General features: G+C 45.0%; 1 protein-coding gene across 1 annotated transcript in view; it reads right to left on the bottom strand.

Annotated features, from left to right (window-relative positions):
• Window positions 1-18,230: 18,230 nt before the first annotated feature.
• The window catches only part of RTF2 (replication termination factor 2), a 30,292-nt gene continuing 22,070 nt past the window's right edge, over window positions 18,231-26,452 (bottom strand). Inside the window, exons 7-9 of the mRNA XM_075768981.1 lie at window positions 22,860-22,914; window positions 22,679-22,771; window positions 18,231-20,207 (exon numbers count right to left, since the gene is read on the bottom strand). Of these exons, the coding sequence (XP_075625096.1) occupies window positions 20,023-20,207; window positions 22,679-22,771; window positions 22,860-22,914 (333 nt within the window). The 3' untranslated portion in view covers window positions 18,231-20,022. The remainder of the gene's footprint in view (window positions 20,208-22,678; window positions 22,772-22,859; window positions 22,915-26,452) is intronic.

A 26,452-nucleotide genomic window follows, 5' to 3' on the forward strand; every position in this document is an offset into this window, starting at 1 on the left:
CACCGAGGCTGTAAATCTGTTGTAGCGTGGTTAGGAGCTGCTCAGAGCAACACCACCGCAAACAGCAGAAATCTCTTCGCCAGTTCCCGGGTTTCCAAGGCACAGCGTTGTTCTGGTGCGGCAGGCATCGCCTGCGCTTTCTCAGCCGTCATACAAAGCCACGGCAGCCACCACATGGCCAGCAAAACACGGCCATGAGGCCGGGGTCTTCCAGAGCCCCCGGTGCCCTGGGAGCGCCCGGGCTCCTGTCCGTGCCCAGGGCACCAGTTACCACTTAACGCCTGTGGCTTCTGCCAGCAAAGCAAGCCAAACCTCATCAAGCCCGCGGTGCCTTCTGGAGCCCGAACCTGGCCCTGCTTAATAATGGTGGCATGTAAATAGTCACAGGGAGGCTTTGCAATGAATGGGAGGGATGAGCTGGTGCCTCTGGTGCCACAGCTGTTGGCCAGTGGTGGCTTCCTGGGAGACTGGGCAAGAGAGCCCCAGCCTATTGACTTGTCCGTACAAACCTGGTTTTTACTAACTGGGGAGGAGAAGGGTCGGAGTAGTTGCTTTTTGAAATTCTGAGCCCCCGCTTCTCTGGAAAGCGTGTTGCACCCACGAGCCTGGACAGTAGCCAGGACCGTGTCTGCACACAAGCAAGGGAGAATTTACATCTTCAGCAGCCTCAGACTGGCTGAACGTCTGTGACACTGTCAGTCTTCGCCAGCTCTGCACTACCTACGCATGCACACGGCATGCATCTTCCCGTCCCAAAAGTGTGGGGACACGGTATTTCCTTGTTTATAGTGGGGAAGCAGGAAACACGGAAATGTAAAGCATATCTACAAGCTGCAAACACCTCCAGCTCGCCCTGCCCCTGCCCCAAGCTGGCCAGATGTGATCTGGGAGCTCCAGGAGCCCTCGCAGCACCTGAGACACCAATTCCCTGCCGGAGCAGGCACGCTGGCTCGGGCAGAGCAGCGGCTGGCAGCTTCCCAAACCCGCTGACACACGGAGCCAGTTCAGAGCAGGCACAGAGAAAGCTCCGGTCTCTGCAGACGTGCCCAAAGGGTCTTGCTCAACACCGGCAGGCTGTGATGGCAAAGAGGTGATGCCGGCTCTGCCAAGACCTGGGCTGCAACCACAACCTCATCTCGTCCCTTGGACACGGGAAGTCCCTGGGCGGGGGCTGCTGCCCGTATCACCCTGTTGAAGCTCTACAAGTGGGTTATGGCACACGGCTCCCCACGCACACCCCTCGCCGGCGAGACTGGACCATGGTGGAGACCTTTAGGCTCCAGTCTCAGGACAGTCTACCTGAAGCATGCAATTGATGCTCCTTGTAATTTTACCAGAGCTGGTGCCATTGCAAATGCCATCCTTATCTACCTAAGTACAGATCCTCTCTTGAATTGTTAACAATGTCGTGTAGCAATTTGTTACATAAGCTCATTAAGTCTTTTAATGCATCTATGTTAATAGGAACATAAATATGGAAATCTTCATTTCAAACCTGTTTCTGAAAGCATGAGCTGGAAAACCAGTCTGAGAAAAAGCAAACATGACCCAGGAATACCCAGGGATTTATTCAGGGTTTAGGTGTCACTGTGATGGATAGAGCAGGAACGGGGCTGTCAGGATGCCCCAGTTACGCTCCCCACCGATCAGCCCCGTGACCCTTTAAAAGCATGCTCTCTACAGAAAAACTTCTGTTACTTTGCACTGTTTTTCCTGTCCTTAGTCATGCTACAGTGGCAGGCTACTTTTATTTCTATTATTTTTTTTCTCTGATTGCAGGTGGAAGATTGACACAAATGAAAGGACTCTGGTTCTCCAAAGGAAACAGTGACATTGGCTGCAGCCCGCCTATCCCCCTGGTGAGCAAATGCATTAAAAAAGGGTTCAGCTGTATTTCATCCATATTAATTTTCAGTATCATTTATAGCAGTAAGTCCTTTTTCAGCTGTATCTGTGTGGCTTGACATCTTTAATTGGGTGGTGTGGCATGGGAGACCATTCACACACCTCGTGATCCTGCCCTGAAAGGCACGGGCCAGTTACCGAGCTCTCACACCAGGCTCATCTGCTCCGGGCCCTCCACGACAGCGTCACCAGGAGCAGCTGTATAAACTTATTCATTCTATAGGCACGTGAGATACATTTATACTGCTATCAATACATCACCACAGCGCACTCAGTGCCTGCAGATGGGAGTTAAATTACAATGGTATGAAGTTAGCTGCTCCATAGTAATTCTCAGCGTAAGGCTGTGCTGCAAGAAGATGCCAAATCCAGTCTGAAGGCATCTGGGTGCCAGACGAGCAATTCCCTGTCCTCATTGAAGCAAATTCCCTTGTTGGTTTTATTTTATTCTAATTTTTAAAGAGTGAATTGGCTGGGGTAGTGGTGAAGTGCATACTAGCGCAGGACAAAGCATCCTGCTGCTGTACGTGCTACACCATGTGCTCCATCTCAGCAGAGATAACCGTGTCCTTGCACTCCTGATGCTCATCAGACGGGTGACACTGGACGCTGCAGCAGTGCCCGGATTCATGGGTAGCGAATGTGGCCTCAGGCTGCTCTTCTGCGGGCAGCTGCACCAGTGCCAAAGGAGGGGGGGCTTTCTCTTTCATCTCTTCCTTCTCCTTTTTTTGGGCTCCCAGCAGCAGGATCCAGCTCCCGGCACTCGTTGGACCCCTCCCTGCATTGCTTCTGCTGGGTGAATTTTCTGCCAGATCAGTGACCTACAGTGGCCCACGGAGGACCCCCTCGGAGCCCTGACCCCCAGCAGCCAACCCCAGCCTTCAAACCCTTTTACTCCACAGCACTTTCTGCATTGCTTTTCCATCCCGGCCACCCAGAACATTAAAATGCACTTCCCTCCCACATCCTTCTTCAGATGGAGAGGGTTAGGGTTTTTCCAAAGCTCAGGGGTTTTAACAAACCTTTCAACGTGCCACAAACACTGTAAAACCCCTCGGATGGGGAGTGTCCCTCGCAGAAGACAGGTATGTAATGCGGTGTATAGGGGACATCCCTGGTGGCAGACTGTCCCGGCTGGCAGATGAGGGTGGGTGAAGGGCTGGAATCGCTCCTGCTCCCTCTCAGCCCCTGCCCGGTGTTGATTCAAGCCAAGGATCCATTGCCTGAGGCCAGAGGGGTAACGGGGGGGGGCAATGGGCTGTTCCCAGCCCTTTCCATCATTCCCAGCTTTTAGAAGCTCTTTCTGACACCGTGGCAGCGGTTGGAAATACCTGCCCTTAAACCCGGCCGTTTCTCGACGTTGTTTTTGTGAAAAAACTTTCTTCTCGGTGTACGTGAGCCTGGCGGCACCTCCTGAGCCCCCCAGCCCGTCCCCCCCCCCGGGCTGTCACATGCAAAGGCTGCCAAGTGCTCTGCGCCCCCACCCCTCAACGTGCCCATCCCATGCCCGTCGGTTGGGAAATCCTGCCAGTTGTTAATTAGGCAATAATGACCAGCGGGAAGGGCATTTCCTGGCTCTTAACTGGAGACTCCTGACCTCGGGGTCAGTATCAGTCACCCAGGAATTATTAAAACAGGAGGAGGAGGAGGAGAAAGGCAGATGGAGAAGAGCAAACCCCTGATCTTTGAAGGTGGCTTCTCCATTGCCCAACGCCGCAGGGCAGGGCAGGTACCTGTGCCAGACCCGGACCTGTGCCAGACCTGTGCTGGACCTGTGCCGTGCCTGTGCCAGACCTGTGCCTGTGCCGTACCTGTGCCGGACCTGTGCCGTACCTGTACCTGTGCCGTGCCTGTACCATGCCTGTGCTGTGCCTGTACCATACCTGTGCCTGTGCCGTGCCTGTGCCGTGCCTGTGCCAGACCTGTGCCTGTGCCGTACCTGTGCCAGACATGTGCCTGTGCCGTGCCTGTACCATACCTGTGCCTGTGCCGTACCTGTGCCGTACCTGTGCCATCCTGTGCCGTACCTGCACCTCCCTGTGCTGTTCTGGTCTCTCCCCCCTCCCCCCCAGTTACTTTCATTTCCCAATTAATCTCTCTAGTCATGAAGAAATGGGACATTAAATATTCCAGGATTATCTTTCTTTCTTTTTTTTTTTTTTTTTTTAATACGGCTAAAATGTGAAGATGCAATAAGCTGGGCTCCTGCTGGGCCTGTGCGTACTAATCCCTCCCCCCTTCTAAGGGGAAGATTTACACCTACTCTTCTGGTTTAAAGTTGGGACCTTTCTCCCATTTAAGCCTGGTGCTCGCCCTGCTCTCCCTTACAGGTAGCTACATTTCAGTACAATGGCTTCTCCGGGTTAATTAAACTCATGTGAATTACTGTATTTCCTAAGGGGTGACCGTATGAAATACTGTGTTTGTATTTCTACAGAGAGAAGCACCCGAGCGCAAACTGCCTCTGGTTAGAGGGCTGCCAGCAAGGCATCAGCCTGCGCCAGAACTCGCGGGCCAGGGCTGAAGGACAAGTAGCAACAAAAATTAACATCCCCATGCCCTACTTATCCACACAGATTGGCAAATAAACACTCCAAGTATACTTAAAAGTGAACAATGAGCCAGAAAGGGAGCAAAGAACCGGCCGAACTGACGTGGGGTGGGAACCTCCCTCTGTTCCTTGCAGGGAGGATGCTATCGCTGCCTGGGTGGTGGCCCTGTCACTTGTATTGATACCCGAGTCACCAGCTCATACAACGAAGCCTGATGCTGCGGCTGGGGGAGTCTCCCTCCCTCCTCCAAATCCCATATATATTCCTTCAAATTTTTCTAAGCGAATCCCCTTATGATCATTCCTAGGTAAATGCAGACAATAAAAATGAAAGAAATGAGAAAAGCTTATGAGCATGTGTGCAGTTGTTAAAAGCAGAGCTGCTGCAGCTCTTTCCTCACGTCCGGAGGTGTCTGGAAAGATTTGCCCATTCCTGAGGACTTCTGTGGGTGACCACTCTGAGCCCGCTTCAGACTACTAGTAGTAAGGAGTCATACACAGGCTACTTAGGACTAGATAGGTTGTTTTAAATTCATATCCTTAACCCAAAGTAGCTTTCATGGTCAAGATTAGCTTCTGGCTAAGGAAACAGTGGTAAGATACTGGTATAGAGGAAATTGTCAGGTTCAGAGCTTTGCACATTCAGGCTTTTGGGGAAAAAAAAAAATAAAATTACCTAAAAGCTCGGCCCAAAGATTGCAGTGGTTTTTTTGTTGATCTATCCTTGGCAGATATGCACATGGGCAAGGATTACTGCACCCTGCTAGAAGCAGGTAGAGGTGGCAGCACAGAAACTCCATCCTCAGCAGCCTTAGTGAGAAGATGACAACCCCTGGACCCTGCAGCACCGCCAGCTTTGGCCTGTGGCCTTAGCAACAATGTTCCAGAACTTTACCCATGCTCCCAAACCAAGCTACAGTCTTGGACAAAGAAAGAGATGGACACAGAGAAAGCCTCCCCTCCTTTACAAAACAAGCGGGTTGGTTAGCACCGGGTACCGCAGCTGCTCCCTGCCTAGAAGGTTTCCTATCAACCAGCAGCCAGATAGAATATTGAAAATGTAGCCCACTCAAGCAAATAGATATTTTTTTTTTTCTTTTTGCATAGTATTTCCTATTCCTTTTCACCCGAGGGATGCTCTGAACAGCCCTGTTTAATATGCACCGTATCCAAATGATCTGTCAGATCATCTCACCTGGATGCGGGCGCGAGTCCGGGCGTTCCTCTCCTTTCCGGTCCAGCTTCATCTCCCATTCCCAGAGAGAGCAGGTAAGTCCTGTTATCCTGTCTGGTGAACCTTGATTATTTACGGTGATTTTTCAAGCCAATCATGATATGTTGGCCCAAGAGGTACTAGAATAGGAGTGGCTTTTCTTGAACACTTCTTGGGGATGAAAATTCACTTTTTTTTCCCCCAGGTGGTATTATTCCCTTGGGTGGGTGTGTTAAACCAGCAACACCAGCAGGAGAACGAAAGGACCTGCTATACTCTGGTGCAAGAAGGTTTTCCCATTCTTCATGAGGAGCACAAACCCCTTGAAACTTAATAGGAATCATACAAAGCAGGATTTATATGCAGCCTGGATTGATGAGCTATGTTATGCTACTTTAAAAAAAAAAATAATCACAAAGCGATCCACACCCAGCACAAATCAGGGAATAAAGGCTTTTAACAGACAGATGCTGCTTGTGAATTCTTTAAAAAATATTCCATCCTGTCTCTACAAAAGGTTGGTGAGGAATTTACAAACGTCCTAATCCCCCTCTAATCCTTTAAAATGCCAAGCTGTGATCGCACATGCTGTTTTGTGATTATGTGTCTTCAAGGGCTTGTTTGGATACTTATTAAGAGATACCAACTCACTTTTGTCATAGAAAGCCAAAATTGCTTACTGTGTTTTGGTTGCACTTTACATTCCTCTGAAAAAACCATCAGGTCTGCTTGGAAAGGCAAACCATCCCCGTCCCATCTCACGCCACCGCCGCAGCGTTGGGGGACAACCAGGAGCTGTCCTCCGCGGCGGAGGCCACAGACTTCAAGTTTGTCGAAAACACAAGCCGAGAAACGCTCCTCACCTTGCGCTCCTTCTCCTTTGCAAGTGGGGACAGCAAGGGCTCGTCTAATTTTTTAAAACATTTTAGGACCTACATAGAAAAAGCTCTAGAGAAAAGCACAGCGTGTTATTACGTTGTTTGGTGGTGCCTTTAGCAAGAACTTAATGGAGACTATGGCTGGTTTAAGCTGTGTGTGATATTTCTATGTGCACAGATAACCAGGGCAGAGCCGACTCTTAACTGCTCATATGTGTTTAATTAGAGCTGCATTTTTAATCCTTTTAATTTGTATCTCTTTCTTAATAACCTCAGCTTGGCAAAGGTTGAAAAGGAACAAGTTTCATTTGAATATTGGGTAAAACTCGGTAACAGCAGAGCAGATTGTTTAGCGAAAAGGTTACAGCATGTTCTGTAAAGACTATGGGTAACAGTTTGGCTGCGTTAAACTCTAGCTAGCTAAGCCTAGGTTTTCATCCTTTGAAAATCGTTTCAGGGAAGCTTAATAAAAATACGCTGGAGCTCAGCGGCTCATCTGAGCTTGCTACGGGAAGTTTAACTCTATCACTGGGGTGTTTCTTGCCTGTAATCTCAAGGCAAGTAAGATCACGGCAACATCGATTAGTTTTTGGAGCCCAGTTCTGAAATCTTTATGCAATCGTGTTATAAATTCACACTTAACTTTTGCCCAAAAGGAGAAAAAGCCATTGCAGACTATTGCAATACCTGCTGATGGAAGGAAACATTCTCAGAGGTTAAAAAAAAACCTACAGAAATACTCCAAGCTGAGTTAGTGAAAATAGTTTCAATAATCTCCAAATCTTGAACCCAGAGCTGACAGAGAGGAAGGAACCTATTTCACAAGCTCTTGCTGCTTTGTTTCAGACACATTTGAAACTGTTTCAGAAAAAAACTCCAAACAACCCTGTCATGAAATACAGTGTAACTTTTAAAGACAAGCAGATAAAAATCTGCAAGTTTTATTTGTAAATACCGGCCTGAATTTCTCTGGACAGAGCTGTGGACCTCAGCCCCGGTGAGCGCGGTGGGAGGACGGACCAGACTCCTCAGCCAGGTGGCTGCTGCTTTAGAAGAAACAAGGCGAAGGGGTCACATAAAACACGACATTCTGGGTGTATTCTGTGGCATCATCTGGGTCCTGACAGTTCTGCTGTGCCATGGAAATCCAGCATTTTGGTGTTAAAAATGGCCACGCTGGAGAATTGCCTGTGCCCTTCAGGTGACCATCATTCGAGCTCCATCCAGAATACACCCAAACCAGCAACCATCCAGTTGTGTATCTGACAAACTCTAGCGGAGGCCAGTTCTCAGCACGTTTAATTTTGGTGATCTCCAGACACTTTCCGGCGGGTGCTAGGGATCACCGTATAGTGAATAAAAGTTTATTTTTCTTTGTTGTCACACACAGGTCACTTGGAAAGGGCCCAGGAATCCCCAGAGGCTGCTGGAGCTGGCTGGAGAGCAGCGGAGGAGATTTTAAAAAAAGGCCAAGCGTAAAAGGAATGGCTTAATTTGTGCTCTGGCAAATCGCAGCATCCTTATCCTTAGGACAACTATCGTGCCAACAGCAGCAACGCAAGCTTACAAATCACCTCCTTTTTCATTTCTGAAGATGTAAGGAGACAGCCCAGTTCGTAGTCAACCCTCAACCCAAGTCGCTGCGCTGAAACTGCTCACCGGTCCTTCACTTTTGAGACGATTCAGTACGAATTCTCGTTCCAGATGCGGAAGGCTCACCATTACTTTCAGACAGCATTCCTTCCCCTGCCCGGGCCGATGCCTATACTTAAATGAAATATAAAGGCATGTCTCTGCATGAAACTTGTTGCAGCTGTTGCATATCTGCATTAAGTGATCTTCAACAGTCGTGTGAGCAGCGTGTCTGCGCCACTTTGGTTCTCTCTGACTACTCCAGTTTTGCCTCGGATTGTTGTGGCCGCATAGCACTGGGATGTTTTGAAATCAATAATCAGTGCTCTGGTCAAACTTCTTGCTCAACGTTGTTCCATGTCTGTGCTGTCCGTGTTTGATGGGATATTTCATGCTGGGTATTATATGATACTTCCCAGAAGGCATCTGAGTTCTCAGACAAAATTATATATAATTCCTTTTGTTCATCCCATCAGTCAGTTGTTTTCATATGGACCATTTTCTGACATTGTTGAAGAACAAGGATAATCCCCGTGATCATGAAATGCCACCATCCTGGAAAAGCACACAAAGCTTGCCACACCAGCGGAGGGTTGCAAAGTCTTTGTGCAGAGGGATATGTGGCTATTGAGACTTGCAAATACCCCCCTTCCACTTCTGCTAGAAAAAAAGCTAACTAACGTGATACTGAGAGTTCAGCTAAGGAGGAGAACCTTTTATCAAAGAGATGAATCTCAGAGGGGGATTTTCACAATAAGACATATCACTACAACGTGGATAGGGGCTGGGCCAATGAATATACGTTCTTAGGAGGGAGCAGGCGGTACCATCCCATCTGATGTCCTTGCACTGGGGTGCAAAATGGCGTGTGACAGACACAGCGTCTTCAAAATTACACATTTGCATGTGCAGGGGGCTCAGAGTTGTGTTCTGCCTTTCTAAGTACAGATGGTGGTAGTTTGTCTGATCCTTCTGGAGCGAAACAGCAAAGTTTTTCATTATTCTGGTTGTTTGGCAGTGGAGAAGTCCAGCTCTGGCACAGCTGCACTGACAAGTGTATCCCCAGGAGAAGGATCCGGTGCGGAGGTAAACCGACAGAACGTGCTGTCTCTCCATCCCACCCGCAGTCGCTCCTAAGGACCTGCCTACAGCCTTTCTGCTCCTCACCTTCTCCACTGTACGTCCAAAATGTGTACGGCAGCTATCTGCCCTTGTCAGTGACACAAATTCTTTGAATACCTACCCGCCTTGAAGTCCTTCTCCAGCAACATTATTCAGACCAGCATTCAAGCCAACATTTTCAACTACGCCTGAGTCAGAGCACGATGCATGGCAGCTGTTAGGGAAGAGACACGAGAGGATGACATCTCCTCACTGCCCAGCCAACAGCACTAAACCGCTGTCTTTTCTTAGTTGTTTAATAGATTTTTTTTTTTTTTTTTTTAAAAGTAACTCAGTGCCGAGTGCTAGAATCCCTCAGAGACACAGCCCGGCTTCTCCTGGTAATAACAAATTCTGCAAACTTCCCAACGTTTGACCTGGAAGTGCCCTGACTACAGCACGTCTACCAGAGCTGCAAGCGCTCCTCATCTCCAGGAGACACACACTCCTCCTTTCCTGCTAAACCATTTGGAAGCCCATTCCCAAAGCAGACTGAGAACAGGTACTCAAAACAAGAAGGTGCACATCAAGCATTGCTTCCAGATGCAAATGTCTTTAGTTTGAGAGAACACAAAACAAACTACAACGATGGGAATTGAAGCTAATCACCACTGGCTGGGACAGGTATGGGCAGTCCAACCAAAAACGCAATCTGCTTTCAGTGGCAACCTGACTTCCACCAGGACAGCCCGCTGCTAGAGCGCACTGCCCTTCCAGGATCACGCTGTGCCACCGCTCAGCAGAAGGCTGTTTGCTCAGACCTCCAATGCCAAGAGAGGACAGAACCAAAATTTACCAGACTGCACCATGAGAGGTTGTATCGCACGTGGTCGACACGAAGGAACGCGATAAAAGCAGAGCAAGTGCCTCCCTACTGCCCGAAATGGTCTGAAACCGCACGCTGATGCCAACAGCTTTAGCAGGATGCCAGCCTGGCAAGCAAGCCAGATCATTGTGCCACCTTCTCAAAAAATCCTTCTCTGCCTTTGATATGTTAATCCTGCATAAGGCAAATTCTCCCATTAGAATATAGTCCATTCTGGTCTCCATGCAATCTGCATTATCCAGTTCAAAGTTAAATTAAAAATCCCAACCTGTGTGAATGTTGCAATCGCATTATGAAATCTGTAAATCTATTTTTAATGTCTTAATGCTGAACAAGGCAAATAGACTGCTGCATTGCATTTGCTTTACACTTTTTTCGATTCTCATGCACTAGTTAAATATTCACTCTGCAGTGTTTGCATTTCCAGTACTGCAAGACCCTAAAATAGAAGACAAGTTTTTCTTTCCCTCTTTTGTTTTTAAAATTCCAACTATGGGCAACTTGACTCGGGGATCTCTCCAGCTCAAATGTGGAGTACTAAACATTGCAAGGAGAGCTGCTGAAAACGTTTCAACATAGTACAGGTGCCAGAAAACAGGATTTAAATCCCAAACATGCAGCTATTTGCAGTGTTTTTAGGGGATGAGGGAACCAAATATTTTATTTAATTTCCAATTTAAGGTATACTCAATGTTAATTCTGTGAGTAGTTGTTTTAAAGAGAGAAAATATTTGAACATAGCTGGAACAACTCAAGCAATGGGCCCAGCTCAACTATTCCAAACCAACATTTTACAGAACATTACTTCAGGGAGCGGTTTGTGCTTTTCATTTTGATCTGGAATAGAAACACATCCTGAAGCACTGGAATTTTCTGTGGAACAAAACCTCTATTTGCTGACCAACACTTTGAAAAATCAGTGTATTAAACAGTCAAATAAGTCCCGCTGTTTTCACCTGAGAGTCCTATTAAAAGGTGGGCACTGTCTCTCCGCAGTCTTCTCCCTCTGGAGATGCTCTCCCCCTTTCTGCAGTCCATCTCGTCATGTCGTTCCCATTAGATTTCTTCACCCGTCATTACGATGCGTTCCCTGATACTAAGCGCGTACAAACTACGTATGTATGAAAACAAGTGAGGAAGAAGGAAAGGGCAGTGGAGGCAGTAGGTTTATCCCGTATCCCAGAGCAAACCTCTGTGCTCCCCAGCAGCTTTCTGCGCTCTGGACCCCTGTGCGATGCCCATAACATCATCTACGGACTGTTGCACAGAGTTACAGGAAATCAGCGCGCGTTGCTCTCCGTGGCAGAAGGGAAAGCTTTGGCAATGCTGTTATCGACGGCCGTTTATTAAGCTTGAAAGATGGAGACGGCTTACGGCAGAGCTGGGGAGTTTCAGAAACTTTGGGCAGCAAAGCGAACAAGAAGGTTGAGAAGGGAGGAGGTTCAGCTCCGGATGTGGGGGGCTGCCCGCCCCGGGCTGGCTCTGTGTGTCCCCCCCCGGGATGGCTCTGTGTCCCCCCCCCCCCGGGCTGGCTCTGTCCCCCAGCCCCCCCCGGGCTGGCTCTGTGTCGTCCCCCCCCGGGGCTGGCTCTGCCCCCCCCCCCGGGGCTGGCTCTGTCCCCGCAGCCCTCCCGTCCCTCCTCCCGCTTCCCTGGGCCGTTCGTTTGGTGCCACCGCATGGAAACGGGGCCCAAGTGCAGCGCCCGCTGCGGCCCGGCGGCGTGCTGGCACAAAGCCAGCAGCACCACCACAAAGTCTTGAGGAAGAGATCCAGTTCAGTGATCCAACCTACTGCGGTTTGAGCTCAGCACCTCCTACTTCAATTCGAAGAAGCATTTGACAGCCCCAGCTCTCCCACCCGGGGATGCTACAGCTGCACCGATGCCCGCCCGCTGCTTTGGAGCCTGCGCTCACCGGGAGCACACCCTCCCCTACACTTACACCTACTTGTTCTCAGGTAGTTGGGGTGCGTGACACTAAATCTTCACCCATTCGGTCCAATTCCGGCTCTTTCCTGCGGTTTTTAAACACAGGCCGGCTCTGCCTATCGGCCTTGCCGCTGCAGCCAGTCCGACGGGTCTGTTTGGGAGTCCTTAATGATTCCTTAAAGAATGGAAACATGCAAACCGAATGAGCTACCAGCAGCTTAAACCTCAATGGGGAAGTAAATGGTTACAGCTTAAGAGATCCAACCGGCCCAGCATGCCCGCTGCTGACCACGATTCAAATGCAAGTAAGATTCTGTTTCACTGAATTAAACAGGAGTGCTTGTTCAAATATTAGGAAAGCCAACGAAAAAAAAACCCAAAACCTTCTTGGAGAAACAAATCCTGCTGTGCTGGATCAGCTCCACGGACTAACTAATCCAGGATTCTGTCCTAGGAGTCACCAGCACCAAAGATCCATGAGAAAGGTGCGAGATACAGACACATCTTCTCCGGACCGTAGGGATGTTGATATTAGGGGAAACATTTACAATAAAAATATAAGAACTAGGTAGTCTGAAGTGGACACCGTGAAATATTAGAGCTCAACTTCATAAGCTTGAACAGACAATGCAGTTTTAATGACTGGGTTTTCATCTTTGTTAGTGTAATTTATTGGTCTCAGTCGGATCCCGGCAGGGAAGAGGAGAGCCAGCTTCCAAGGACAGTTACGGGCTTACTACAAATAGCAGCGATCCCATTAGGAATACCGCCTTCTCACGAGCACCACGTAGCGCAAGGGCTGAGCGGCCGCAGGGCTGGAGCGGAGCGATGGGAGCCAAGGGGGCCACGGGGGCGATGGGAGCCAAGGGGGCCACGGGGGCGATGGGAGCCAAGGGGGCGATGGGGGCGATGGGGGCCAAGGGGGCGATGGGGGCCAAGGGGGCGATGGGGGCCAAGGGGGCGATGGGGGCCAAGGGGGCCACGGGAGCCAAGGGGGCCACGGGGACCAAGGGAGCAATGGGAGCGATGGGGGCCATGGGAGCCAAGGGGGCCACGGGGGCGGCCGCTCGGCTCTGGCCGGGGAGGGGGGAGCGTTGCGGGGGAGAAGAGCCCAGGCAGGTATCACGGCGGGCCTCAGTCGGTGCTAATCATCATTTCCATTCATAAGCATAAAAAAGTCAAGTATTCCCACCCGCCATTGCCATTTAAAAAAGTATCTGACCTAATTATTACTATCCCTGTTGTGTAAATTCAGCACTTTGTCAGTCTGAATAAATGTACATTAGCCTTAACACGAGTTAAACAAGTTTAAACAATGAAGGGAGCTTTGTAAAGCTCCCTTGCTTTTTAACTTATTTGACACCACACTAAAGAGCCCATTTAAACTAAAGAGTTCAGCACATTTTGGGACCCATTAAATACCCAGGTTGAGACTAGATATTCCCTTTTTCTTTTTTTAATTTGTCCTACCTAGTTGCTAAAGTCAGCATAATTGAGCAATAAGCTGCTTTGCATTTCTTTAGCTTTGTAGGCAAGTTGAAGAAAGCTACACCCATCCCGCTCAATGCAGCCCTTTCAATGCTAATGCAACCCCACTTATCACTGCAAAGTGGATATTAAGCGATTCCTCAGAATTACTTTTAATTAAAAAAGAGGAAACTCACGGCATAAAAACGTGGCATTCATGACTGTTAGGACGACCTACACTGTCAAATTGTTTCTACTTTAGGCTAACAACATTTTTCTTTCCGGAGCGAAAGAAATTTCCATTGACAGCCCAGGGAAAAGCATTCCTTGACTTCTCTTTACAAATTACACTGTACCCTGACATGGACATCTTCCGTCCCCCAAGCCTAATAATTAAGTCTTAAGACATCCTCACACAGCGGGGAAATAACTTACGTGGGAGAGGGGGGAGTGAAAGATTGGCCATCCATCCAAGTCACAGAAGGAAGAGGGAAACACCTTCCTACCCGTAACACGGAAAGAGACCGAACATCTTGATGTTCCCCACCGTGGATAAAACTCTGCTCTTTAAAACCTGCCACACAGGGAGCAAAATAAATAATCTGTACAGTGAGAAGCTACCGGCCTGTCCTGACACAAACGGCCATCAGATTCAGGACTTGGCCTGGAAGAGGAGAAAGTTCGGCTGGGTGAGGCAGCCGGCCCGGCTGCGCCAGGAATGCAAAGCAGCCCGGCGAGCAAACAGGGCTGCAAACCCTGACCCTTCCCTTCTCCCCGCTCTCCTGGTCAGCAGCGAGCCAAGCGCTGTCTGATTTCTGCAAGCAGCAGAAGTGGAGGAGGCGAATGAGAAGGAACAAGGAAAAACTGGGTGAAAAGAGTAGTGGCGTGGTCTGACAGATGCTTCTGCAAGGGAAAGGGGTTGTTTCGCACCAACTCACGCCCTTAACTTTTGAGAAAAATCTCTTAGCGAAGTCACCGCACAAAGGTTGAGTTCTGCTGGATGTGGTACAAAGAGCTGGTAGGGCAACATTTTAAAAAGAGAATTTCATTTTACTCAGTGTCATAGTGAAATCGGTTCCTGCCCAGAAAAGATCTGTGGTCAATTTGCAAATTGAATTCTGTTACTGACCTGTAAGAGATATTTTAATCCACATGAAGCTAAATGCTTGACAAAACCACAGCTATGAAATTGTTAGCAGTACCTCCACACTAACTGGGCAGTTGGATGGATATTTAGGTTAAAATCCTGGCTTACAGGCAGAATTCCCATCATTTGCAGATGGATTAGGATTCCATCCCTCTTGATCATTTTGAAAGTCGGTGAAGTTTAAAACACAGAAAAAAACCTCAACTCAATTATAATTTCTAGCTGTCAGGAAGGAATTGTATCAGTTCCATCTTACAGGAGGAAATCTGCGCTGTCTAGCAGTAATCAGTTCCATATTTATGACGACTTCCAACAAAACACTTTTTGTCTATGATTTGTATTCATCTTCGGACATACTGATTTCAGACCCTCTGTGGATTGTAATGTATAAACAGCCCTTTTATTTTTAAATGAAACTAAGAAACTATTTGGCAGGGTCACCGCAGTTCTGAATCTTGAGGAAAATACACCAACTGCAACTGGCGTCTAGGCTGCGAAGCAAGCAAGGCAGGACACTTAAAGGCAATTGTGTCCGTTCAGTTTAGCTAAGAATAGGACATTAATAAGAAATATTGGAATCTAACAAGCATCATTTTTTAAAGGGAACTTAAAGCTTTTTTTTTTTTTTTTGGTCAATTTGACAGGCATGTGATGATCTCATGGCATGGAAGTTGGAGACTGAAGCAGAGAGGTTCTGAGATTCCAATAAAATCTCCAACCATCTTAGCAAACCGCATGCATTTTCCCACTCTCAAACTGCATTCCCATTAAAGAGAAGATAGTTCTAGGATTACTTCTAAAAAAAAATAGTCAAGGGAAATAAAATTTAACATATCCTTCCAGAATGAACTCTGTCCCTTGAAGCTTACTATTCAGTAACTGCAGAGCTTTATCAGCAGGATGTCACTAAAATCCAGTCTTTCCAGAAGAGACACTACGTGTTCCTCCTCTTCAACTCTGCCTTCCTGATGGCTGTTGGGGGTGCTGCTGCTTCTCTGGAGGACTTTTGTCTCATTTGCTAGAGATTCAGGGCTGCTACACTCTCACTTTTATCAGCAACATTATAAACCAATGCTTCATTTCAACTAAGTTTCACAGAGATATAAAATCATAGAATCCCAGACTGGTTTGGGTTGGAAGGAACTCAAAGCCCATCCAGTGCCACCCCTGCCATGGGCAGGGACACCCTCCACTAGCCCAGGTTGCCCAAAGCCCCATCCAACCTGGCCTTGCACACTGCCAGGGAGCCAGGGGCAGCCACAGCTTCTCTGGGCACCCTGTGCCAGGGCCTCAGCACCCTCACCGGGAAGAATTTCTGTCTCAGATCTCATCTCCATCTCCCCTCCTTCAGCTTCAGGCCATTCCCCTTGTCGTGTCACTCCCTGCCCTTGTCACCAGCCCCCCCTCCAGCTTTCCTGGAGCCCCTTTGGGTACCAGAAGGGGCTCTAAGGTCTCCCCGGAGCCTTCTCTTCTCCAAGCTGAACAACCCCAACTCTCTCAGCCCGTCTCCATAGCAGAGGTGCTCCAGCCCTCTGAGCATCTTCGTGGCCTCCTCTGGACTCGCTCCAACAGCTCCATGTCTATCTTATACAGGCTAGTTTTAGAGGTCTTGTAGAAAAAAAAATGGCTAGAGAGACAAGACCTCCAACAGCAATGTGCAAAGAACAGAGGTACCAGAGGTTAGGGAGTAAAGGAGGAAAGTCACCTTTTACTGCAGCGTTCAGGAGGCAGGAAGTGCAATCCACCCCAAACCCACCTTTGACAGCTCCAGGACATTGGGCCTGCAAGGTTGAAGGTCTACAAGGTTCACTGTCCTCCGAAGGCAAAAAGTCAGAGTGAGTATCAGCACCTCCGGTCCTCTGCAGATCAGCACGTGGCACAGGCGAGCACAGGCTGGTTCCTCAGCTGCAGAAGGGCATCGTAGCAGTTCCACAGCCTCAGAGGCTGCAGATGCCGTTATGGAGAAAAGGAGAAAAGGTAGTTTACAGGACTATCCTGTGAAACAGCACAAAATTTCCCGTCAGATCTGGTATGACTAGGGAATTAACTGCAGTATTGAACACTGATACCACTGATCTCTGCTGAGTCTGAATGTGTGGAAGTGTGTGAATGTCCCCACATTTTCAGTTTTAGAGGGATTGATGTTGAAAGGACTAAATGCTCCGCAGGTACGCCGACAGGCAGAGGCTTCACAGGACACAGCTCCACAGTCCCTTTTCACCGCTGCACATCTGGGCTGGGTTTCATGACCAGCGTTTTGTTATTGGGCTGTGTGAAAGAAGGTGTTGAATGTCCAGTTCCCAATAGGCAGGTTCCACATCACAAGAAAAAATTAAAAAAAAAAAAAAAAAATCCCCCTATTATACAACTGACACTAATTTGGATCCTCTTCAGAAGAGAGGCCAAGGGTTGAACATCATGGAAACAGAACTAACCATTCTGTGAACTCCCCAGAACAGACACATGTGTGATGCTGTGCTGTGGGAGACTTGTGGCATCTCAAAAAATATAGGTTTCAGATTCTAAGACTTCTGCAGTCTTCAACTTTCACCAACATTCAAATTCACCTACGTTAAAAGAAAATTAAATTGGCCTCCCCCACAAAAAGCAAACCACAACAAAGCAAACATCCTCCAGCAAACTATTCGCTTGAATCTATTAAAACTTGCCAAGTCAACGTTCCAGTCTCCACTGCCTAACCCAGCCTGCCAACAACAGAAGTGTCAGTTTTTTGCTCCTCTATTTTACATTAACAAAAGTCAATTGTGGCGATGAATTGCATTACATGCCAACAATGTATCACATTCCTTCACAGCTGTTTTTTGTAAAGGGAAGGAAAAGAGCTCATCGGTCACCGACACCACTTCTATAAACCATACACATTTTAAGAACTCCATCCACAAAGGCAGGATGGTAAACTCCCGAACAAAATCCTGACAAAGTGGCACAGCACAAACTATCAATTCCAGGTAATAAGCCCAAGTGCATATGAAGAATCCATACATTAACCAAATCACAGCAGTCATGAACTTATTTTAATAGACTGAACAAAAGAAGTCACTGTTACGCCCTGACGAGCAGGAAAGCCTGTTACCAAGTCAGAGGCTGGACTTTGCTTAACATATCAAGAAAAGGAAGCAAAACTGCATGTTCTGTTTTCTCAAACTCTTTAGCAAAGTACCATCTAACTCAAAAGCATGAATTCCCCTAAGGATTTATAACTGATTTAAATAGAAGGAAAATGCATTCCTATAAAACCCTAATAGGACTTCAGCCTGCATTGTCAAAACAGATACCATAGTATATCTTTTAGTACAGTAATTTCATTATCTGTAACTAACAAATAATAAAGGATAATAATGAAGAGGAAAAGAATACAGAGCAGGGAAAACAAAGCCGATTACCAGACATGCATACAAAACGTGGCTGAGTGCTTCCTGGAAGCTCAAGTAAACCTCAAACTGTTTGATGTGATGTATACATGCATTCACATCTTTGGAAAACAAAAATGCTTACCACCATATAAATTCTACAACAAGCCAATTTTTAATTATACCTATCAAAATAATAATAAAATCCTAGCAGTTTCATTCAACATGCTTGAATCATGGAGACCACCTACGCAAATACAAACACAGCATTTGAATCTCCAACTATTGCCAACTATAAATGGGGGACACTTTTAAAAATAAATTATGATGATAATTAATCATTTTCACACACAAAGGTAACAATGTAACATCACGCAGCGGTTTTAAAAGCATCCCACTGTCTGCATTTCTATTCTGGTTAGTTTGTGCCAAGATTATAAAAGCATATTTTAATTTTAAAAGAGGAAGAGAGGAAGGTGAAAAGCTTCCATCCCTCCCTCTGGTCATTTCATGTAGGTATTATTGGATTCAAATATTCAGCCACTAAATCATTACTATGCAACATTAACATTTTAAAGGGATTCCCGTATTTGGAAAAAAGTGGAGAAGAAAAGGGCCAAAGGAAAGCCCACAAAAAGTTATTCTGTCCTAACACTGACAAAATAAACACTTGTAGATCTGTTCAACTGAACATTAAGTGCCACCATCACATGACAGGAGCAAGTTTTATTTAAGTCAACGTCACAGGGATAAAAAGCATAAATATAAAAGCAAAACTGAGCGACATACTGTGCTTAACATCTTTCTGTAACAAGCAATTAACAGTCAAATAGTTGTTTGCTGTTAAGGATTCTATGTCAGAAAATAAGCCATTGTGTACTACAGATGATGTGAAAGCGGGACATTTTAGTGGAAGAAAAGCGTTCCCAGAAGGTAATTCCAGCCTCGCAGGGTTCCCTCCATCAGCCACCAATGGCTTTGACACTGGCACCCATTGTTTCTCCCTAAAACCTCAGCTAAGATGCGCCTGCTCCTATTCTGTTACCACCCGTTTTTCTCTCGCTCGTATTTTTGTGTAAGCTGCAGAATTCAAAGTGGCAAATTGCTCCTCAGAGATGTACAAAGAACCTTACTGTTTCAACAGAAAAGGAAGGAAACTCATATTTTTGTTCCACTGTATCCTGATCCTCTGACAAAAGAAAGAAAGCTCAGCCCTGATACTTCTAATTTTAAAACACACACCCACAAAGAAAATCCCCCAAACCTTTTTGGGAAAAAAAACCAGCCTGACTATTACAGGCTCATCTTTATAGATAATGATTTACAAGTCAATACTCTGTTGTTAAAAACAGGCTACAACAATATGTGCAAGAAGAATGTTGTACAAACATTTTTATAATTATGCTTTCATATATTCCATCAAAAGGTAAATTACTTGAAAATACCTACAGAACCTTTAAGAAACATATACTAGTTCTACTGAGGGCCCAGTTGGCTAGTACAAAAGAAAAGCATTATTGCTCTTTTTATTGTCAGAAAGTTTCAAAAAGTTTGAATTTCTGTACTAATAACTTGAAAACTCTAAGTTCAGCTGCAGCCAATATCAACAGAAGAGGACAGCAGGCAGGGCCTTCTACCCTCACTCCTACTACTGAGGATGCGAGCTAGAGTGACTAAGGATGACAGCATCCAGTGGGGAGGAAAAAAGGAAAACAATCCATCATTTCAGAATGAGGTCTGCTGATACAACGTGAATTCTGGCCATCTATTTCTTATTTAACAGAAGTTGCAGCTAACACAAGTTCATTAGTTATTCACTAGTTTATAAACGGAATAATTGCAGATAACATCAGATTACAACAAAAGTTCTGTATCAGAGTTGTACAGAAAAAGCCTTAGGGAAGGAAAGCAGTGATGAATGTTACGATCAGGCTCATCATTGTTTCAGAAATAGTATGCTGTGTGAGTAATCCAGTTGGAACACTCTTCCTTTGAACGTTTTGCTGAGCTGTGCGATGTAAAAATAGATTTGTATGCCTCAGATTTCTCCTCACTGTCTGCAATGGATCTCTTCGTGGTAGTAGCAGAAGCCTTATTGACTTTTCCTGGTACAGATGAATTTCCATTATCTGATAGAGAAAAAGGAATAGAATGAAGCATGCGTGACAGCTTATACTTGATAAAAGTATTTAAATAAAGACGGGAAAAATATTTAAAAATAACATGTACAGAGATGAAGTATATACATTTTTTCAGGCCTACCATAAACATATCCCGTAATTGTTCCTAACTTTTATAGTTTATGCTCAAAACACATTTAGAAAACTTGACGAGAGAGGAATTCCTTCCTCCTTGTGTAAATCCCTTGCACTGCAATTCAGTATTGACAACATCTATTCCTCTCAGTGATAAACGGCTCTGAACTCTAGTCTTAAGAACCATGAAAGTATTCCACCACCCTGAAGTATTGTTTAGAAATTAGCTATCAAATGGCAAAAGCTAAACTTGCGACATACTGTCCCCAGGGAATCTATCTCCTCCCTTTATTCTTTGCAAAGTCATTTACGACCAATAACAATAGTCTGCATCATTTTATATTTGGGATAGGAAAACGCCCATCCCTCTGTTTCTGATATCATCCCTCTCAGTCTGTTATATCTACTGCTACAAAACTCTTTTTCTTAACTATTTAATCTTCTCCAAAGTTGAAGGACAGTGCTTTGAAAAGCGTGTGTCGAGTCTCTTGTGCAAGAAAATGAATACAGAGAAGTCTGCAGAAACTCTACATATTTAGTTTAACTTCAGCACAACAGCACGTAAATAGCTTGTAGGGAGCCCGTCTGAAAATATACTAACTGATATCTGCATGTAGTCACAGGAATTGCATGTGCAATCCCAAATCATCCTCGAGCAGACCTTTTTTAGATTTTGGAGAATGGTGCTTTTAATGCCATCAATAGCTGTCTGGAAAGAATTACCAAACACTGGATTTGAACGAATGAATATGTATGCTGCGAGTCCAGAAACCTTAGGGTGTCATGTTCATAAATTAATTCCTATGCTACTGGTATTCCACGTCCATGGATTTTTCTTTACTTTCCCTCTCTCCTCTTAATCTCTTGCTGGTCAATATAACTGCTGCCAGAAACATAAACCAATGACCTGACAATTCAAATATTATTTATTTTACACTCCTGGAAAAGAAAAATACACCAAACATTATTAGAATTACTAGGTTCCTAAGCATCCAAGAGCAATTATAATCATCTGGAATTAAATATTTTTAAAAGTCTATCCTTTATGAAAACAGACAGTAGGGGGCAGGTAAGGCATTTCTGATGGAAATTCTCCCAGCTTCTCACATAGTTCACATCTACAGTTCACCATTTAACTATTCTTACATTCTTCAAACAACTTACATTGACTTTTTCTGTGGCTGTAATGTACACAATTGAATAATTCACGCAGAAATCTCAGAGTGACTTTAAACATGCACTTGTTCTTATAGTTCTGTATGAAAACATCAGTATGAACTGGAGACATTAAATAACAATATATATTAAGTAAAGAGAGGGCACCATCCTTTGGACTAAAGGGTTGCCAAGTTTACTCATAGCTGCATGACTTCTGTATCTCCATCAGAGCATCCTGAAGTTATATTCCACTGCTCCCAGTGACACACAGCAAATTAGCAGCTCAAATGCAGGACTAAAAGTCATCAGCTTGGGACATTTTAACACACTTCAATGAAATAAACCGCCATAAACAGATTTTTTGACCACTTGTACTTCAGGAAAACAACTACTAATTCTCTTCACACTAACTGCTAGCCAATAAAACAGATCTACCAAACCCTCGACTGCATCACTGCGTGAGTAAGAATCTCTACTCTCATTCACTCAAGCTGGTTCCACCAACTTAAAGCACAGCAATACTGGCATGACATGAAGAAGCAAATCTGGCTTGTTTCGTAGTGAAAAAAATGCAATGTGGTGAAACGTGTTTATTATTTTTATTAGTTATCTGCATCATTGCAGCACTCGCCAGTCACAAGCGTGAGCGGAGACCCTGTTGTTTTAGGTATTTTGTGAAAGTATAACAAGAAGTCAGTCCCTACTCTGTGGGCTATTTACTCAAAGTATAGGATGATGGATAGCAGATGGGACAAAGGCAAACTGGGCAGAATAAGGAAAAACAGACAAACAGAAGCCCTTGCATGCTTTCTGCAGAGTCAGATTTGTAGATTTTACAGACTGTAAAACAGAGCTGTTTTAAGAAAAAGTTAAATTGACTACAGTTTCTATTGAACAAGGAGCTTTGTGCATGTTCATGAGGCAGCTTACTACTCCAGCTTGGAAAGGCAGCCTTTTAGGACAGGCTTTTGAAAGAGAGGGTTCTTTGAAAAAGTAAGCCATGACATTATGGCTCCCTTGAAGACAGGAGCTGACCTTTTATTACTGAGAAAGATAAAAAAAGGGAAAGGGTAGCTTCTGAAAAATATGGTACAAAATAGCCAGAGAAGGACCTCTCCTACAATATTTTTCAAAGCAGAACTATTTGTTCTCATTTTTCACATTTAGCTTAAAGAATAAACACCAACCTGAACTTTTGGTGAAGATAATCTGCCTCTTTTCCCCAGAACTGGAATTGATACAATCCTTTCCATTCTTAGCCTTTGATGGACCTGGACAATCTATGAAAGAAAAAGAAGAAAAAAAATAATAATCATGAGTCTGCTTCATGACTCAGAGGCTACACATAATTGGTAGCTGTGACATTACCTTCAGCAGTGTCTTGCCGAGAAGCTGGTTCTGCTGACTTACACTTCTTTGATTTCTGAAACAACACAAGCAGAAATCTGTAACGTACTGAAAGGATATACAATCCCCAACTTGTATTTGATAGACACACAACTCCAAGTTTTATGTCTTACACAGTGGAACTCTTCCTTTCACAATATTACTTCACACTTTTGGTATTATTTCTATATGGAAAAATAACAACTTTGGCAACCTTGATGGCACCTTAAAGAAAATCACGCAGGCCAAAATGCAACTGTCTGGAATGGGTATTTTGGCTTGTATGCTCTGCAGGGGGTGTGTGTGTTACCATCATTAAGACAATCTGATACTCTGAACCCACATGACAGGACAGTAAATTGCACAATATTAAACAGGACACAGTTAACTAATCAATAAAGACTTTTTCAATAAAAATTTCAGAATAATCCTGCATCTCATATCCACTTAATTTTATTTAGTTAATAAAAAATCCCTCCTGGGTAACTTTCAATAACTGGGCCCTTTGTTGCAGGGTTGCTTGGGAAGAAAAGATGCAAATAGTTAATCCAAATTTTTTAAAAGCATCTGTGGACCAGATTTTCCAAGTTAATTTATGTTTGTCCCGATTAAAAAACACAAAACCCCAAACAACAGCAACAAGAATGCCATTTACTGGCTTTGATTATATTAATGCCAAGCTGAAAAAGAAAGCTGTATTAAAACAGCTGTTGATGTTATTAGCACAAACGATGACTCTGTATACATTCAGAATGGTGTATGTACTTCAAGAAACCTACACAAACTCAAAGAAAATAAAGATATTTAAATGTGTTGTAAAAATTAGGAGAACCCATGCTGTCAAGTATATGACTAACACTTGAGGAAAAAAATGCCTTACCACATGTTGCTGCAAAGCTCAGCCAGGAGGTGGTGGCAGAGGGTTACCAGGCGGAGAGCAAACTTGCCTCTCCTGGTGTCCTCCAGTGTACATGAAAAAACCCTTTTCAGGGTGCTTCCACCTTTGTCATTATGGGTGGCTTTACAAATGAGATGTTTGTAAATATATGCATGCATATATTATACATGATGAATATATATTATGTATCCTTCATCATGGGTACACATAACATAGTTGAGCTTGAATAATTATTTATACTAGTGCTAGCTGCGTCTTCCTCATGCTTTGTGCTTCCTGCTCCAAAGGAAGAAGGTCTGCTCAGACTGCTCCCCCAGCTGAAAGAAGGAACTGAGGAAGAGGTCTTAACAGCAGTGCCACAGAGCCCAAACTAGAAACTGTCTTCTGATACTGGGACTGGAGCTCACAGATCTCAGACTGTGCCAGTGACAGCAGAGAAGACTGGTTCTACCTGCAAAAAGATCGGCTGGTGCAGCAAGGCAAGGCAGTACTGCAAAAAGGCAGCAGAACTTGAAGAGCTCTATGGAGAGATTTGCAATATATATTTGCTTGTAATATAAGTCCCCACTAAAAAAACCCCACACATATTTGCATATTCAGCTAAAGCATACAGAGGCCACAGACCAAAGTGTGATTTCCTTAGTTTGCCACCACAAGTGACTGTGCTGACACTGTAAGAGACAGAAGTGCTCAGCACACTTAGGTACTTCTTCATTGCACTGAAGTTGGGGACAGCACCAGTTTTCAGACTATTCCAAATTATCTGAACCAAAACTATAGATGCTTTGTTATGGCCACCTTCCTAACAGAAATCGAGTGCAAACAACCACTATTTTGGGGGCTGATTACTCATCTACTGAGAACTGCAACATTTTAGCATCAATTTATCTTTAAAATTCTTTCAAACATTTATTTACAAAGTACTGGGGGAAAAAAAAAAGAAAAAAACCTTCTGAAGAGACAGCGTAAGATTTACAGTATTACTCTTACGCCAGAAGGTGTGGGACACTAGGTGTAGAGGCTATGAACAGAGAGGAAATGGAACAGTTGGATATCTACGGGTAACCATCCTCTCCTTTTATTGCCCAGGCCCAATGATGCTGTATTGGTGCAGATGAATAAAGACCCTACGATGAGAAGGAATCACATGCTCGCTGGTAAGTAAACAAGTATTCGTTTCAAAACAATCTTGGAAAACATTTGTATGCCATCTAATCCTACAGGCAGGCAAAAATCAAGCGCAGTGACGGGTGAGATGATCAACCTCCATCTAAAGTCTCAGTTGCTCACTGTCAGACAACGATGATTCATGCTCTTGAGATTCAGCTAAATCTGTCTGCACTCTGGAGTGAGTTAACACTAAAGTTTTTGCTTGCTTTGTCATCCTCCAGAACAGCAATGCCAGTTCAGAAAAAAACAGCAATGCCAAAAAAAGTCCCATGTGCAGAACTGTCGTTTGACAGTTCAGTCCCACAGAACAACCACTACTTCACAGAGCAGCTGTAAGGGATGAGCCCCAAGAACTGTGAGCCTGAACAACACCCCGAGAGACATGACAAAGAGAAGTCGTGGGGAGGGGCCTGGTGTCACATCTCTTGATTTTGCCCTAAAAAAGTCATCTTGTGCCTTACTTGTTGCGCCTTACTGGTGTCTCAACCACTACCAGAACTGGGGCCAATAAACAGGGACACGTACATATCTGCGGGGGGACTCACTCTACGCTGACTACCCCCATCGGCAGGTCTGACGCTGGATCCAGGACTGGTGATCTCTCTATCTCTATTTCTCTCTTTTCCTCTCTCTCTCTCCTTTCCCTCAAAGCTGCTAAGTAACACAAGGCCCACCTTGATCTCCCACAGAGCCGCATAGCTTCGGTAGATCTAACTGTGAGAGTGCCAACATTAACAGAATATTTGTTCTCTGTGTCTCTACTGAAGTTGATGTCCATGTACAGACCTTGAGTGTTATCTCACCTTAGTTCACGCTAAGGAGATTTGCAAATCTTAGTTGCTCCCCCCTCCCCACAGGTGGGACGTGACAGCAGTAGAGTATATAGCAGAGCTGCAATGACTTTATTTCCATGGCATTTTGACTGGTCAGATTAAAAAAATAATAAAAAAGAAATGCCAAGATCTCAACAGTATGGTAGGAATTAGCACTCAGGACCACAAGAATCACAAAATATGACAAAATTTCCAAACAGCGCTCTTACAGAATCAGACCAGTAATCTACAGATCCCAATATTCCATTTCTGACAGTGCCCAGTAGAGGATACTTAGAGATCAAAAAGCTAATAACCTGCCATCAGGAACTACCATACCAAATACAGGAAAGATTTTGCCCATTACTAGAATTAACTAATACAAGGTCTTTGTTTCAAGAAAAACCTGAAGTATAAGCTGGCACACTGTTGATTTTAGCCACAGCATTGAATTCTATGATTTTCAGAGAGTTATGCACTGCCTGCTAGTTTCAGTACATACAACTTCAATATGCTGTTAGCAAAACATGCATGCAATCCATTACTTTTAAAAGTAGCACTGAAGTACAACACAACTTACTGACTAAAGCCTCCAGCCTGCGTAAAGATGAGCAGACAAAGCTATGCGATCTAAGGGCAGATGGCATTACAGGTAAGAATTCTTTCAATTTTGTTTTAAATAATGTATAAAAAGA

This window comes from Balearica regulorum, chromosome 16, assembly GCF_011004875.1.
Source record: "Balearica regulorum gibbericeps isolate bBalReg1 chromosome 16, bBalReg1.pri, whole genome shotgun sequence".
NCBI lineage: Eukaryota > Metazoa > Chordata > Aves > Gruiformes > Gruidae > Balearica > Balearica regulorum.